General features: G+C 35.1%; 2 protein-coding genes across 2 annotated transcripts; both read right to left on the bottom strand.

Annotated features, from left to right (window-relative positions):
• Nucleotides 1-3944: 3944 nt before the first annotated feature.
• LOC147393545 (Nucleotide-sugar transporter family protein) lies at nt 3945-5374 on the bottom strand. The gene has a single exon (XM_086456915.1). The coding sequence runs from the start codon at nt 5189-5191 to the stop codon at nt 4130-4132; it is 1062 nt and encodes a 353-aa protein (XP_086313041.1). The 5' UTR covers nt 5192-5374; the 3' UTR covers nt 3945-4129.
• Nucleotides 5375-8954: 3580 nt separating this feature from the next.
• On the bottom strand, nt 8955-16925 carry LOC147393546 (zinc finger protein-like protein). Its single transcript, XM_086455492.1, has 7 exons — nt 16570-16925; nt 15343-15809; nt 13420-13534; nt 11923-12591; nt 10625-10702; nt 10274-10390; nt 8955-9359 (listed from the first exon to the last, which is right to left on the bottom strand). Exons 1-7 carry the CDS (start codon nt 16861-16863, stop codon nt 9090-9092), a joined length of 2010 nt encoding a protein of 669 aa, XP_086311618.1. The 5' UTR covers nt 16864-16925; the 3' UTR covers nt 8955-9089.
• Nucleotides 16926-18262: the final 1337 nt, after the last annotated feature.

The raw sequence follows: 18262 nt of genomic DNA on the forward strand, positions 1-18262 counted from the left end.
TGACTTGCGGTTTTAAATCCGTACTCCAAAACTCTGTGACCATGATCACAGAATCTTGCGGATGAAGCTAAGATAGAATAGAACTCAGGAATTTAACTTACAAAAAGCCTACCACCACTTTTAGAAAAGCTAAACTTAGATTAGCTTCATCAACTTTAATGGTTTATATTATCCTTCTAATTTCTAAAGCAGGTTGTGGGGTAAACAAGAACTCTAATAATACAAAGAGGATTGTTAGCCCCTCCATTGGAGGGTTCTGTAACAAAGTCATCCCCAAGGTCTACAGCCCTGATGGTCTTTGACAGTTTCATCACAAATCCCAATGAATATCTTTCAATATGAACGTCTAAATGGGCAGGTATCTACCGAGGGGTAGAGCCAGGATTTTCTTGTAATGGGGGCAAACTATGATTAGTTGTATAATTGAAGAACTTGCATGGAGGGAGGTGAGGGTGTGGGGGCAAAAATTGGAGGGAGGTGAGGGTGTGGGGACAAATGGGATATGTAATTAGTTGAAAATATAGGGGTGTCTCAAAGTTCTGTGGGGGCAATTGCCCCCACCAGCTCCGCCCCTGTATCTACCTAAGAGTCAACACTATCATTTTTCGAAGTGAGAGTTGCTATTAGTACCCAAACTTCCACTTATCACGTCCAAATTAAAAATAAAGAAAATAAGCAAATGGTTGAGAATAAGTAAAAGTTGGGGTGTCAATAGAAACTCTCACCCGTTTTTTATTTTAAGATTTTATATGAGTCTAATCATAATTGTAAATAACTACTGAAATTATTTGAAAGACTGTTATAATGTTATGTAATATTTGAATGGTGTGCTTTAATCTTTAATTGGGGTGTGATAAATAATTTAAGAAATTGATGTATAATAAGTAAAAGTTGGAGTGCCATTAGCAGTTCTCTTCAAAATTTACCCCAGTTGAAGAATTAATCTATGCTTACTCCCTATTCGTTTTATTTATTTATCATAATCTATATAGATATCATGTTGGACAATCCAACCATACAATCAAATAAATATATATTGAAGACAAATAGACAATCGTTAGAATGAATTCTTATACTCCTTGGAACCTCATGAAATTTTTTATCCAAACCTCAAAAAAGACATTTAAAAAAAATCAAAAATCAAAATTGCCAAAGGCTAAAATGGCTAGATAAAGGCATTGCAAACCTCCCAAACTTAGTCTGAGAAATAAGCTTCACCCAAGAACGAGTTACAAGAAACTTTGCAATTGGATCTCATCAATTTATCCTATTAAACTTGAGTTAATCCCCCAAACATCTTTATAGGCCATGGTTTCAAATCTCATCTGAGACCAAGATTATTTGCCTAAGTTATCTCGATATCGTCCACCAACGAGACAAATTTACATGACGTCTCGGACTTCACACCATCTCACGAGATAAACAAGATGACTCAAATGATATTTCGAAAATCTTGACTGAGTCAATAAAACTCAGCCAAGTCAAAGGAGATATTGTATATTTTTGTTTAAAAAACAAAAAAAATAGAATTTACATTTTATTATCTAAATAAAATGTGATTTTCTAACTAAACATCTTCTAATCTATCTTACACTCGGTTAGCAAAAAAAAAAAAATCTTCTAATCTATCTTATTTTATAATATAAAAAAATTATAATTATTTTCATATAAATATATAGGAATAAATAACTGTAAATCGAGTTAAATGATTTATCTCATCCAAGACAACTCCCTCTCATCCATGAACAAGAGGAGAGATCAAACTGACATTTGAACCATGTTATCGACATATTTTTGTGTTATTGATCTTCCATTCATCTAACATGATATTCAAGAAACCCCAAAAATGAGGTACAAATAGGGAGTAAGTGAATATTAACTCACAAAAGTAGGTCTTAAAATGGGTCCGATTCAGCTCAGATCTAAATGTATCCATACTCAAATCCAAACTTCATTACCTGGATTTGAATCCGATCCTACTAGATAAATTATATTTGAATCATTTTGGTTTCACATAATCTAAATCTGTTTCCGACCGTATTGCTTGATTCAAGTCAAATAATCTTAGATAGTTTAAGATGTTTATTTATTTATTTATTTATTTATTTTCTATTCTTCCTTTTGTTAATTGCTATACTATTCTATTTTATCATTATAATCATTTTATTTTATAAGAGTTTATGTTATATTAAAATAGTAGAAAATGATATTTTGAAAAATCTAAAAAAATATAATTTTCAAAGTAATGTATAATTCATATCTAGACGGATATATGGACAGATCCATATCGGACCCAAATCATGGGATTAGGGCTTAAAACGGATTGAGTTTGGGTCAGATGAGTATGTCCATATCCATATTCATATATGAATTTTTTATTTGGATTTAAATTTGACTTGGATCCTACTAGCTAAAATCATATCCGAACAATTTTACTTTTACTAAACCTATATTCGGATTCGATCAAATTAATTGATTCTGACTAATCGAGTTGGAGAATTTTGAATCGTTCAAAGTAACTTTAAGAAAAATTGTTAAAGATGTGATCAAAAGGTAATTAGAACTCAAAACCTCTTCTTTTCTAAAAAGAGACCTTGGCCATTGTGCTCAACATTTGTTGGTTGAAGAATGATACCTTGAAAAAAGTTGAGAAATGATAACTTGAAAAATATAACTTACAACATAATACATCATTCAAATCTAGACGGAATATAGGGATGGATTAGTATCCAATTCATTTCTAAAACATTTTTTTTAATTCGGATACACTTGAAGGAACCAAACCCGCTAAATTTGGATTCAAATCATTCTAATTTCGAATAAAATCCGACCCATTTTAAGTCCTACATGATGAGACATCAAACCCTTAGTGACAGAATGAAAACACAAAATTCGAAAATATCTTAGGGTGTAGAATATCTCTAGATCGTATATAAATAATATAATCAAATATCAATTTTATTTTTGTATGCTTTATTTGCTTATTTATTCAATCACTCTTTACTCCTTGTTGCAAAAAAAAAAAATGCCTCTTTTACAATTTAAAATTGATAAATTTTAAGAAAATAAACATATTTTATTCAATAAATTTTATATTGAAAAATGCAATCATGGGTTCATTATTATCCATAACTATTGTATTTTCACTCGGCCTATGTCCATGAAGAGGATGCATTATTTTGTACTATTTACATAACTTGATTTGTATCACCAGTGTTAATATGCTATTCCCACCCTAGTTAGTTATAACAACAAAATATCTATTAATATTAGTAATTTACTAATCGATACAAATTTTAATGATTGAAGTTTCTTCTACTTCCCAAGTTTTAGATTAATTCTATAACCACAATAATATTTTAAAATTTTCATCGTTAAAGTATTGTTGTCTTCTAATTGAAATATTCACCAATATTTCATTGAAGTGTTTGTTTTTAGGGCATCCATGACTTATAGTTATATAAGAACTAAAAAATACATCTTGCCATATTTTAAGCACGGGGATTGGAGAAGGATACACTCCCAAAGTGCCAGAGTGGGAGGGAGGGTTTCCATATTTGAGAATGGGGGTTGGAGAAGGATTCACTCCCAAAGCACTAGAGCAGGATCGAAAGCGAAAGAGGCACCCTTAACAAAATGATTAGGTTACTATGATCAAACCACATTCAACCCGTTTTTTTATTCGGTTTACCGTAAGGACCCAAACCCGTTAACTTCGGATTTCAAATAAAATCCGAATCATTTTATGCCCTACACAAAAGTAAAAAAGTATAGGAAGAATGCAAACAATACATCATCATCAGATATAATTAAATTGTCACAAATGGGTTGCAAATGCAATTAAAATGAAATAGGGAAGAAAACCCTCTCTTAGCCATTTTTTCTCCTCCACCAAACATTCAATTTGTATTGTGTGAGAAAGAAAAAGAAAAAGAAAAAGCAAAGAAGATAAAAACCCTTTTCTTTAATCAACAATATATATTAACCCAATTCAATTACACTTTGTTCTGATTCCTCTATTCTTTCTCTCTCTTTGATGAAGAAGAATTCCAATTTAAAAAAAAAACAAAAACAAAAACAAAAAAGAAAAATAAAGAAACTTACCTTTAGATCCATGTTCTTCAAACCATTAATGGCTTGCAACTCTAGATCTCTTCTTCGCCTCACTATAAAGAACAACACCCATTATCGTAACTCCAAAACCAGTCATCCCCATCGCAGTAACCGGATTCCTAAAAATCAAAACCGATACGACGGCCGCCACGGCGGCTTTAGCATTCCCCAACACCTGCAATGTCAATGCACTTGTGTGCTTCGTCACCAAAAAATTCGTTAAATTTACCAAATAAGCCACAGTTGCATTCCCAAATAACAAAAACAGTATAAACGAATCTTCTCTCCCTTTCTCAATCGTAATCGCCGCCACATTTCCTTCTATATATAGAGTAATTGGAAGTAAGATCAAAGCTGCCATTGGAGCCATATAAAGAAGCAAATTCATCGAATGAAGTTTCTCTGCTTCAGATGTCAAAATTATCCCTTGAACCACAGATTTCAAAGCTCTCCCAGCCGTTGATCCAATACAAATCAAGAACCCAAATAGATGAAATAAGGGTTCACTATTACTCGCTAAAACAATCCCCAAAACAACTGGAATTAAAGCCAAATAAACCTCTCCAGATTCTTTCTTACAAATAATCAATAAAGCAAAAATAGCTGTAAAAAAAGGAGTTGTTGCCCCAATTGCTTGATTGAACGATACAGGAAGATATCGAAGAGAAGTATTTCCACAAACAACAGAGAAACAGAAAATAGCGGTTAGGGTTAAGATCTTGAAGAACTGAGTTCGAGAAACGAGTTGTTGAAACGGAACGAGTTGTAACCAATGGATTGCGATGAAACTGTAGATGGCGCAAGACAACATGTGAAGCATAGTTAGGAAGATGGGGTAACGGTAACCATAGATGCTAAGGAGGTATTTGTTGAGGAGGAGAACACCAATGTTGGAGAGATACCAAGAAAAGATTATCAGAGCCGTTGATAAGTTTGGACTTGATGATAGCCATCCGATTGTGGAGTTATTATTGTGACGTAGATCACTAGTTGGGGTTGGAGGGATATCGATGAGTTGTTCTGTTTCTAGTCTTGGATTGCTTCCTCTCCTTGTTGTCCATGTTTGAGCTTCAACCATGGCCTCTCTCTCTCTCTTTCTCTCTCTACTGTAGTTTGATTGAGAAGGGCAAAATAGGAAAATAGGCCCTTACTTTCTCTCTCTATCTCTTCTGTGTTTATGAGAGAAGAGAGTGAGTTCAGATCTGACTTCTGAGGGAGAGAAGGAAGGTGAGAATGCTCAACTCTGAAGACGATTGATGATGATAGAGTGTCTTATAATTAGGTTTTATTAAAGGGTTATTTAAAATATACACACCTCCTCCATGTTTTGGTGAATATTTGAGACATCCCTTTATCTTTTCAAACTAATGACATGCCCTCTGAATCTTAGTCGTTTCCAATAGACGACTCTAAGAAAATTACTCATATACCCTCTCCTTTAACAAGGTAGTGCTTTCTCATTGTACAAAATCCTACATTTTTCAATCCAAAATTCCTTCGCTGTCTCTTTTTCTAAAGAGTACAACTAGTCTTATAAAGTTAGTAAGGATTTCACCATTACTAAGGGACACTGGGCTTACCTTGTGGCATCTAAAAATATGATTCGATGCTTTTTGAAAAAAAAGAATTCAAAGAAATTATTTTTAACCATTGAATTTTAATTTTAAGTTTGGGAGTTATGTGAAAGTTCGATAACTATCCATTTTCAAAACCTTGGATCAAGTTAAAAAGATTTTTTTTTATATGTTTTTCAATGAAATTTAAAGGGTTAGCTGTATTGATCCATTGGAAAGTGTTTCGCTTTTGCTAAAAATCTTATTTTAATTTTTCTTCTACTAATCAACCATTTTTAACTTTTATAAAAAATTTAAGCAAGAAGTTAAAGACGACCGGTTTAGAGAAGAAAAATCAAGGATTTTTTTTATATGGAAAATGCTGAAATGACACAAGATATTTTCTGCAACTCTCACAAATCTGACGTAGGATGTGCACATAACCATAGATGTGTTTCCTCGCGAAACAAGTAAAAAATCATCTATGGTTATGTATGCATCTCCAAGTTAGAATTGTGAGAATTACAATAAATCCTGTGTCACCCCAGCACGACTCATTTTATTAGAGGTTGAAGAGAAAGGTACTTGGGTAATTTTCTAATAACTTATTTATAAAAAGATCAGGGTCAAGGGACACATATCAAAGGTTTGAAAACAAAGGGGTCTCTCAAATATTCACAAAGAGGTGGAGGGGTATATCTAAATAACCCTTAATTTTAAAAGAGGGAGACGTGTGGGCAGATCTAATCGGACGGTTGTCGTTTAGATTTAAGACGAGGAAGGAGTGTGGAACGTTGGATACCCGAGAGTGTGGGAGAATCGTATCATGATTAGATTCCTTTTGACGAGAGGGATAATGTATAGTTGTGATCTAGAACAGTGTCCCGTTCTTGAGAATAGGTACGATGTCTACGTGTCACGTGTGTGTTACGTAATAACAGCTTGGTTAGAATTTAAGTATTTTAATCTCTAACCAAAATGTGCCACGTAGATACTGTACCAATTGTATAGGAACGGGACACCATTTTGGATCCTGATTCTAATAATATATAAATATACAAAAAGAGTGTCGGTATTGGTTGCTACGCTGTTCTTATCTACGAAAGAGGTTTTATTAATCTTTTAGAGTCGAAATCTGATTCTACGCAACACGGCAGGCTATAGTGAAAATAAGATCTAAACAGCCATTGAAATGGAATCTCTCCAACCAATGGTGATCGAGACAGTCTCAAACAAATTCCCTCCCATAAGGGTAATTTTGGCATTTTGTTCAGTTTTTGTTGACCTTTTTAATCATTTAAGAAATTATTATATTATTATAATTTTTGACCGTTCTATTGTCAATAACCACTTTAATCCTTATTTCCAAAATATTGGGCACTCTATCTAAACTATATTACAATATTTTTATTTTATTTTAAAATAATTATTGATTTTTATATCCTAAAAATAAAGATTACAATTACATAATTAATTCAACAACTTCAAATTAGAAGAAAATTTAATTGTTAAAACATATATATTGAATATTTATTATAATAAATAACGATACGTTCAAGAACTATTTGGTACACACGCCCCCATCACATAACTGTAGATCATTTGCCTCACGACATACAAGAAAAAGATTTATGGTTATGTGTATCCCGAGGCAAATGATTTATGATTTTGTTTGAGGGTGTAGGGGGGGGGGTCAGAGGAGGGCGTTAGAAAATCATTACAATTTGGTAATATTGACGATATTAATGACAAAACAATCAACTATGAACATGAGAGTGGTGAAAATATAATTAAGTTATTTTTTAAGCTCGACACTTCCACATTCTCGCTCTCAATCTTACACACCATAGCTACCCTATTCCCTAGTCAGTGAGGAGAGAATTGAGGCCCATGGGTAGAAAAAATTGGGTTTCTAGATTAATATGAAAATGATTGACCGAAATGGCAAGGACGATCATCAACCAAGCTCTACCACTAAATGTGTTCTATCTTCCAACCATGACAAGAAAAATACTCTGAAAGAGCTGAAGAATTCCCTGAAAATAGTAGGTGTCAATTAGTTTGGTTGGTAAAGTCTTTAGGTGATGATATCAGAGTCCTGGGTTTAAAAATCGCCAGCACTGAGTTACTGAACTCATTAAAAACAGGCTTACTAATAAAATTAAAAAAAAAAAAAAATCCCTTAAAATATGAACCGAAAGAGTCCTAAAGACCAGATCATTGGATGTTCCTTGGGATTCGGAATTGCAAATCTTGGGACGACAATATGCAGTGACCAAAGTGGAAAATAAAGCTAGATTTGTAGGTGAAAAAGCTCAGCTGCAAATGCTTCCCTACTAAGGGGTGGGGTGGGGAGCATAGGAACGTGTGGTGACACTGTTTTTGGCTTTATGCTTCTTCTTTTAGCATTCTTTTACTTGCAAGTTGCAACACAAAGCTAGTAGTTTCAACGCTCATAACATGGGTTTAATGCCATTGCCATAAAGTATGATTCCTTGGATCTCACTTGCTCCAGATTATAAATTCGATCTATAAATGACATGGCAGTGTAAGTTCTTTAAAGTACATTGTTGGGACATGTGGACCACTATCATCCATAGATCTTTAACTTTCAGAGATTTTCACACTAAAAAAAATGCGATGACGAGTTGAAGTTGCAATTTTAGCTACACAAATGATCCAGAAGAATGAGACAATTGAAGGGTTACAATCATGCAAATGGTTCAATCTTCAACTGGGAACATCAGGCAGGACCTGGTCCCGCCTCTGCACATGAGCACCATGTCCAGCTGTGCCATGTATATAGGTGTTTACTGAAATAGTGATCAGAGGATAAAGCATAGAAGTTGAAAATGACAACGGTTTTGGTCTGTGAGATTGGTCCTAACTTCTAAGAGCAACTCTAATGGGTCTCTCCATGAATACTAATTAAGCATTGCATTGTAGAGAGCCATTTTGGATATCGAGGGATATGCACTCCAACCCTGCCATCCCAAATGTCTCTATAAATATGTTTTCTTTTTCAATTCTAACATAAATTCAACTGCAACAAAATCCTACTCAAATCATCATCTTCATTTACTGCCCAAGGGTAGAGAGAGAGAAGTTCATTCTCTTCTTTTGTCTACTCACAACGGCCCCCTCCAAAAGAACTCAAAGTAGAGAGCCTGATGCAGAGTGCTTTGGAGAGGCTTTTAGAGGTCTGGCCATTGGGAGAGGATGCAGAGACCAAGCCTGAGTGGGTTGGAGTAACTCTTTTTCCCACGAATTTATGATATTTGCAAACAGTGACAATAACGTTGTAAAATAAATTAGAAAGAACAAGGTGACAAGGCTTGTTAAATACTTGGGTGTGTAGATTTATACCACTAAATCAGAATTCAGATTGGAAAAAAAAAACAGAACCCATGGGTTGGTTTATCTTTATCCATCCTCCAGCATCTCTTTGTGTACATGCATGCATGATGTGCTGCAGTACTTGTAATGGTACCTATGGAAGGGAACTTTCCCAGCCAAGGACACGTTACAACAGGAACAGTTAATGTCATTTGCTATCCCTTTGGGGGGTTGTTCTGAATTGCTTGATGTCGCACTTGTGCTGGTCTTTTGGGCGTTGAGTGCAGCGGCTATTCTCTTCTCGGCTGCAGCCGCTCTCTTTTCTCTCTCTTCAGCTTGTGCCCTCTTTAGTTCCTCCTGATGAAAAAATGTGAACACCATTCGTTTGTCAGTGTAAAAGTCAATATTTTTAATGGTAAAAATTTGAACTTTCCAAATAAATTTTATTATGTAAAAAATTATACAATCAAATCTAAAATTAGTGTCTTATTTAAACAAATTAATTCATTTTCAGTGAAGCACACGCCTGGTGCACTACACTTAAACTGCCTCGCCTGACATGTATTCAGGCACCTTCGGTCCGCCCCGACTTGAGGCGCACCAAGGTGCTTGCCTTGACAACATTGTGGTTTGTCTATTTGAAAGAGTCGTTATTTTCTGACTCTCCCTCTAACACACCCCCTGACGTGGCATGACCATAGACTTTTCCGCGGGATACACAGCTGTACATCCCCATAAATATGTGCAGTTGTGTATCCGGAGGAGAAGAATCTATAGTTCTAGGGCATGCCACGTCAGGGGATGTATGGGGGCATGTGTCAGAGGGGGGCGTTAGAAAATCATTATTCTATTTGAAATTGTGGTGATTGTGTTAAAACCAAAAGGAGAAACACTTTCCTTACTAACTTAGTAAGATGTCATTGAGCTCAAATGGATCACCAATTTGCAATCCAACACCAAAGCCCTCAAGATTTCATGGAAAAACTCAGATCCAAAAGTCAAAAAAATAATTTTTTGGGGGGCTTGATCCAAGGTTTTGACAATGGACAGCTACTGAACTCCCAAATTTAAAATTAAAATCTAATGCTGAAAAACAATCCTTGGTTTTAGTTCATAGAATTTTGTCCTCTACATCCCTGTGGCATCAGATCATGTTGGTGAGCTCAATGACCCTTAGTAAAGATTTGAAATCTTACTAAGTAAGTAAGGCTAGACTTACTCAACCACCAAAAGGATATAGTGCTCCAAGACTATTACTAATGCAAACTAACCTCTTTAGAAAGGTGTACTCCTCTAGTAGATTGTGACTGCACTTCATGAACCGAAACTGGAGCAGATCCCTGACCCTGAGAAACTGTGGGAACATTTTGGGAAACGGATGCCTGGGCCTGCACACATTCCAAAACCCAGCATCACAATGAAGCTAAAAACATACATTTGAAACCAAAGATATTCAATAAGGGGAAAGGGAAGAACTTTGATTTTGAACCAGCACCATTCCCTGAATATCAGACATTGTCTTTGTTCTTTGATTGTTTTTCCCTCTTTTTTTTTTTTGTTTTTTGCTAGGTAAGCAAGGGATTAGAGATCAGTGTATAGGTGGGTTCAACAAGTTTTTGCACCTGAGCCTTCTTTTCTTTTGCTTTCCGTAATTTCTTCAGCTCTTTAGATCTTGCTTTCCTCTTTGCATCTTTTTCTGCCTGAACATCCACAAAACATGATTTATCAGTTCACTTGAAATTTAGACAATCATTAAAAATTAATTACAACTTTCATAATTTATTCTAGAGATAATAGTCAGGACTTTAAAGGTTAAAGAATCAATAAATACGTCAAGATTTCATGACCTAAAGTGACTGTTGCAACATTCTCTTCAGATTCAAATGTCTGGTGATTTGATTCTTCAAGAAAGCAGTTGGAAGATACAAACATAATATACATGTGATAAGCTGCCTAAATCATGGAATTAACGCAAACAAATAGAAACATTGAATAAATAATAATAACTTAATTGAAATAAACAAAAATCAAAACAAGCACACATAGCAAGAACCCACTGACACATACACAGCTCAAAGCGACATGAATTCTATAAGGAAAATGCTTTACCGTTTGCGATGGACACTGGGTCCAACACTGAGTTGACCTGGCAGTTCATAGAGAACCATTGATTTTCTAACTCGTATCTCGAGGAAATAAATCTATGATTATCTGTGCACTGCCAGGTCAACTCAGTGTTGGACCCAGTGTCCAACACAGGCAGTATAGCATGACTCTTACTATAAATAATCAAGGGCACAAAGCTTTGGGAGAGCTCCCAAAATAGACACCCTAACCTACTGTCAACCTCACGCAAATAACTCCCTCACAACCCAAAATTAAGTTACTTTAAAGTTCAAAATTTTCCCCAAAATCCAATTACGGCTTCCCTTTTTCTTTAGTAAATAAGTCCCAACCCCAGAAGAATAGGTTAAAATTCAATAGGAAACCTACTAAAGAGAAAACCTACATCAGCAGTGACTTATTTAGCCTCACTTAATATAAAAGAAGGATTTGTCCAATATAAGCCGACTCGAAAACTCTACTCTTTTTGCACTCAATACGAGGAAAAAGAGTTCTCTGTGTTTATAGATTACTTCCGTCCTCTAAAATTATAATCTTATCTTCTTGGAAAAATAAACAAACAAAAGTCCCAATCAAACACCTACATATCAATCAAATTTAATTGTAAAGGCTTGAACTCAATCTATAGCAGTGGTGATATGGTTCTAATAGTTTGAAGATAACCCTATTGACATTCATCAGGAAAAAGAGAATAGAAATGTCTCGCTCATAGATCCCAACTGCCTCATTTAAAAATGTATTACTGAACAAGTGCCAATAAATTAGTAAAGAGAAGCAATAAGAAACTTAATATTACCTGTTTAGCGGTTTGAAGTTCCTCCATTTCTTTTGTCAGTGCACTAGGAACTTTGGCAGCAAACCAATCCCACATATCCATGTTTAAGGCCATGAACCGTCTAAATGTGTTCCGGACTTCCTTATCACTTGCTAGCATATATGGCGTTCGTCCCCTTTCATCTTTAATACAAGGATCCAAACCATGTTCAAGGAGCTCCAGAGTTTGTTGAACATTACCAGTCATCGCTGCTTCATGTAGAGGTGTTGATGTACCTATAATTATGTTCTCATTGGATACACACAATCCATCAAAACTTTCGATAACTTGAGATGCTTCAGCTGTTCCCTTACTTTCCAAATGATCTCCCGACTGTTCTTCATTAAACTCTAGAGTGTCATTGTCGATGCCACTCGCGCCTGATGGTAAGTCATCTTTTAGGCTTTGTGGAGATTCTTTCTCAATGACCTCATAGACCATATTTGTTAAATGGTTATATATCCTCTTAGTTTCCTTTAAGGTAGGTCTACGAACATTAAAGGGGACATGACGTACAATGCAATGAGAATGACTAAAATATGGCTTCTCCCCATTAAAAAACAGCTGACGATTGTTTGAAGGGGCGTAAATATAAACGCACAAAGAAGAATCAAAATAAGGCTTCCAAGAAGCAAGTAATTCTTGAATTTCCTACAGAAGTAAAGAGATGAAAATCAGATAGCTGTATGGAAGCAAAAGTTATTTTGGGAGACAATTATATCACGCCAATATGGGAATACAAGAGGATGGTAGTTTTTGTGTAATGGGCATCAACCATTGTGAAAGGGCGTCTAAAATCATAATTACCATATAAAATGGATTGCATTTTGCTAGTATTATTATAGAGAGCTGCTATTGGCCCCCAACTTTTACTTATTACACCCTAATTAAAGATAACGAAAATTTGTAAATGGTTGGAAATAAGTAGAAGTTGGGGTGCCAATAGAAGCTCTCTCATATTTTTTAAAGCTAGATTTCTATTTTTTGGATTTAAGATTTTATATGAGCCTAATCAAAATTGTAAACTACTGAACTTGTTTGAACGAGTGTTGTAATGTTGTGAGAATAATTTGAGCCAAAACTTTGTAATGTTTGAATGTGTATTTAATCTTTAATTGGTTTGTGATAAATAATTTGATAAATTGGGGTGTAATAAGTAAAAAATTTGGGGTGCCAATAGCAGCTCTTTTATTTTAATTTACCATCAGAACATGACATCATTTTCCTTGTGAAAAACCACATGACCCGGGAAACTTTGATCGGATACCATAGCAACAGTACAAGTACAACATAAGACGATTACAAACATGATATTCTATGTGAATGGTATCAAAGAAAAGGAACTGGTCAACTAATTCCCAGAAAGGACATGGCTACAGTGAGATAGAGACAACAAATGTGTCAAAAAAGTCCATAGTTACTTAAACAAGGTCAGATACCAGGTATAAGTTTCTTATGAAAAGAATAATGGTTCAATACCTTCTTTAGAGCAAGTTCATTATATCGACGAAGAGAAGCTCCCGCAGAGTTTGCTGCTTTGCCACTTGCATCTTTAGATGATTGTTTTTTACCAGCCTTACCTCTAACCACGTACCTACGAAATAAAAAGATAAGAGTAAAAACCAATTTAAAGAGGAAAAAAAGAAATATATCTTTTAAATTACCAAACTAACAAAACTTGAGCACCATCAATTCATGTTTTTGTAGAAGCAATTAATTTGAGACAGAATCAGTACAATATCTATCATACAATGAATAGATATAAATTCCCAAAAAGAATGAGAAATTTCAATATTGCCGAAAAATCACAAATGCTTGATAAAATCTGTTATTTCTAGCATCCCGGTTTATTCCTTGTCCTTGTTCTTAATCCCAAGGAGTGCAGAGTTGAGAATAGATAAGTTGATCAGAAATTTTCTTTGGGGGGGGCGGGGGCGAAAGCATCACCTTGTTAGTTGGAAGTGTGTGTGTGTAAAGATAAGAAAAGGGGTGGGATTGGTATTAGAAGGTTAGGTGTAGTTAATACGGCTCTTCTTGGAAAGTGGTTTTGGTACTTTGGAGTGGAGGTGGATAGTCTTTGGAGGCGTGTTATTGTGGAAATTTTTGGCACAAATATTTTTGGTTTGGAGAGTGGAACATTTAGGGATGCCCACGGGTGTGGGATTTGGAAAGATATAATGAAAGTGCTTCCGGTGTTCAAGATGAGGGTTGAAGGTGGGAAAAAGCTATAGGGTGAGATTTCTATCGTTTCTTGACTGTAGATGCAGAGACTACTTTCTTGAATGTGGCCATTTGGGGTCCGCAAGTCCCTTCTAAGATAGCGTTCTTTGCTTCGACTGCAGCTTTAGGGAGAATCCAGACGGTAGACTTTTTTATGCGGAGGGACTTTTGTGGGAGTAATGTTAGTCTTCAAAACGGAGAATCATCTGACCACCTTCTTTTACGCTGTAACTTCTCTGAGATTTGGAAATACTTTTTGTGCTTATTTGGTGTGTTGTCTTGCTTGCCCAAATCAGTTAGAGAGGTGTTTGAATCATGGCCCTTCTTTAGGTACTCTTTCTTAGGAGCAAAGTGAAGGCTTTGGAGTTTAGTTCCCTTTGCGATTTGTTTTTTTTTTTTTTAGGGTGGGGGGTTCTGGACAGAGCGCAATAGCCGTATTTTCAAAGACAAATGTCTTTTGGAATAGTTCGTTGGTTAACATGGTATCAAAGCACTAGGTTCATATAGGTCACAAGTTTGATTCTTTCCAACCTTATGGGTGATGGGGAATGTTGAGGGTATATTTTCCTCCACTCTCGGGTGTGTCATACCCCAGTTAAGCCCCATGATCCTCTTATATTCATAGTTCTCCCCCTCTCCAACAGATCAGTTTGGTCGGTTAACAAATACTGTAGTTCTTATATGGTAATCAATGCGAAGAATGAATAGATTAGAATTGGGAGGTTCCAGTCAGTATCAATCAACTACATGCAATGAATCCAACAATTAGAGGCTATATCTCAAGCAGCCACCACATGCACCTTGACCCTGGACATAGACCCTCGTAAGGCATGCACCCCCCTCAAGTCGTTCACCTTATGTAGTTTTATGACGCCTCACATCACCTTGCATCTCAGGCATGCACCTCAGGTGCACCTTGACACCTTAATACAAAACTGAACCTTTCATCCAATAAATTTTAAGTATTTTGCCATATTTCAATGAAAAATGACAAAGAAGAACTAGCAAGAAATGATTCAAAACGAGTATAGTAAGACCATGGTATGGTTTGCAAACATGTGGAATCCTTTCATAATAACTGCGATATGGTAATATCATGTCCACTTAAAACAAATCCAAACAAAAATACATGCATACACACTACAAATAAAATAATAAACATATAAATATTAAATCACCAACCTATGGAATGTTTTGTGAGCCACAACTGAGATCCCATCAAAGACAGAGCCAGCAAAGTGCCCACCACTAGCAAGTAACACAATCCTCAACTGTGTTTTATCCCGGGGTTCTTGATTCAAATTTTTTAATCTCTCAATAAGCTCATTCTCTGTCAAGTACGAGATACTCCCACTATTCTCCTCAGCGACTATTTTACCGTTATCAAAGGAGAGGTTTTCAGACTCATTCAAAAGTAAACTCTTCCAAATAGAAACTACTTCTCCTGTCTGAAGACAGATAAATAGCTTCTGTTTAACACTTTCTCCTGTTTTCCAATGTATTTCATTGCTGAGGCAGGACTCCTTGTCAATTTCATCTTCTGACCCTGATATACTTGATATATCATTATCTTTGAATAGAGAATCAGAGGCAGATTCATCAAAATCTTCCTCCTGGATAGTATCTTTTCCAACAAGGCTCAGCTTTACCTAAGAAGTAAAAAAAGACATTAAAAATGGCACACATTAATAAATGTGTAGTAAAAGGAAAGAAAAATGAAGCGCAATCGATATATATTATAGTATGGTCGCACTATACTATAGAACTTGGGTGTAGGACAGGCACCCCCATCACAGAACCGTAGATCATTTGTCTCAGGATACGCAGAACCATAAATATTTTCTTGTGTATCCCGAGGCAAATGATATATGGTTCTGTGATGGGGACGTAGGTCAAAGGGGGGGGGGGGGGGGGGGGGGGGGCTCAGATTATCACGACTCTATTAGAAAATACATTTAAGTGGGTGAATGAGCGCAAAAGTGGGTCTCGATAGCGTACCCCATTATAGTAATATAGTATGTTTTGTATCCCCGTTGAATTTTTTTCTTTTCACAAAAAATATAAATAATAATAATAAAACGCACAATTCATTATCAAAATCTCTCCAAGAACCTGTTTCAAGTTTTGAATTTGAAATTGAAATATTGAATTTACAGTTAACATATTAGTGATAAAAGTAAAACCATCTCAATTCCACCTCAAACAAATCCAATCCCACATAAGGAACCCTGCCCACCTCTTCTAATCTAGCAACGATTCCAATAGAAATTCTACATTCCTCAGCATCGGTTCTCATTCAAAATTAGTTTATATATAAAACAAAAACAAAAACTTGAAACCCTAACTCAAAATCTTAAGTACAGTGGAGTAAAAAAAAATTAAAAGTAAAAGTAAAGATTAGAGATTTACATTGAACCGATGAAAATCGGATTTGAAATGGGAGCGCTGGTCTTGAAGAGATTCAAATTCGGCTTTGCAAGTATTACAGGACCATCTTGGAACAACTTTCTTGATCTTATCTTCCTCTTCCTTCAAAGCTTCTCCATTAATGGCGTTTGCAGACGTTTCGAACGGATCAGGAGGAGAAGTTAGGGATGATCCGTCGTGAAGGACTCTACACGAATCGAAGAAAAGGGGTGGAAGATCGAAGATGGATCGCAATCTAAGCTTCTCTGCTTGGTCGTTTCGGCTCTCGACCGCCATGTTCGTCGAAAAATCAATAAAAATCCTTCACGGTTTCTATTGTGTGGAAGAGGGAAAGATTTACAGTGTTTTAAAACTCGTCCGAAACTGAGACGACTCGTCAACCGAGTTAGAAAATCAATTTGAATCGCTCCCCTTACACTCCTCCGAGATATTTTTGCCAGCAGAGATTCTATTGGCACACCAACTTTTACTTGAATATTTGGAATTTGAGATTTTTCCCAAAACGTTAGCAACTTTTCCAAAAATTCCGATTCCAATACACTATTCATTTTAATTTTCAAAATATATGTTTGAGCGACTTCGGTGGTAAGTATTCTAAAATAAGGTGACGATCTCGCTAGTAAATTTCAAGACAAATACCCTTATTTTTTAATAGTCAAATCATTGATAATTATCAACAAGTTCGTCATTTTTCATTAGCAAAATCATTACTTTAAAGTAGAATACCTACTAGCGAATTCGCTAGAAAACATGTTTTGAAAATAAAAATGAACATTGTATTGGACTTGAAATTCATATTGTTGCTTATCATAGAAAGATATTATTGTCACAATAACTTTTGCTAACGCCACCCCAATCATCTAAGAATTAACACTTAAATGTTTGTTGGTCATGATATGAGGATTTTACCAATTTTTTTCCTCAAATGTACATATAATATCAAGATATCATCAAAACTTTATTCTAAAATTTTGTGATTATAATTTTATTGAGATAATTGTATAAAATCCTAAAGGTCACTGGCAAAGAGACAATTTCCTATTAAATTTACAAAAATTATGAATAATTTATACAAATTAGACAATCATTCACATTTATACAAATTATTCTTTAAAAATATTTATTCTCATATTTTAACTATTATAAATTTTCAACTTGCGTGAAAATTTTGTAAACATGTTTCATAATTTTGGATAATTTAGGAGAAATAAAAACAAATATGGTACCAAACTCTTCATAGCCTAAGATACAAAAACTCAACATGATTAATAATTTCTATCCATTAGATCTAGATAGTAATTAATGATCAAATCTGATGGTTACAAATCATTCATGAATAAATCACCAATCATGCTAACCTAGTTTGCTGATCAACCTACAATGATAGATTGAACAAAATAGCTGTCAATGTTGAGATGGATGAGAGAAAACATTAGGAACGATAAAATTAAAAAGGATCTTATTATCGTGTGCCCTTAGTGCAATAAATAGACTTTGCAAATTGAATTTTATATTGAAAATGCCCTTAATGTGTGCCCTTAGGGCACACGTTAACAAAATCCAATTAAAAATACTCGTTCAAGAAAATGTAAGAATCGACATACCAAGTAAAAGTCGATCGAAATAATTTATTTATGTAACACAAAGGCCCAATTGAAACACTAAAAGAAAGCAT

This window comes from Akebia trifoliata, chromosome 10, assembly GCF_017979445.1.
Source record: "Akebia trifoliata isolate Shusen 1 chromosome 10, ASM1797944v1, whole genome shotgun sequence".
Taxonomy (NCBI): Eukaryota; Viridiplantae; Streptophyta; class Magnoliopsida; order Ranunculales; family Lardizabalaceae; genus Akebia; species Akebia trifoliata.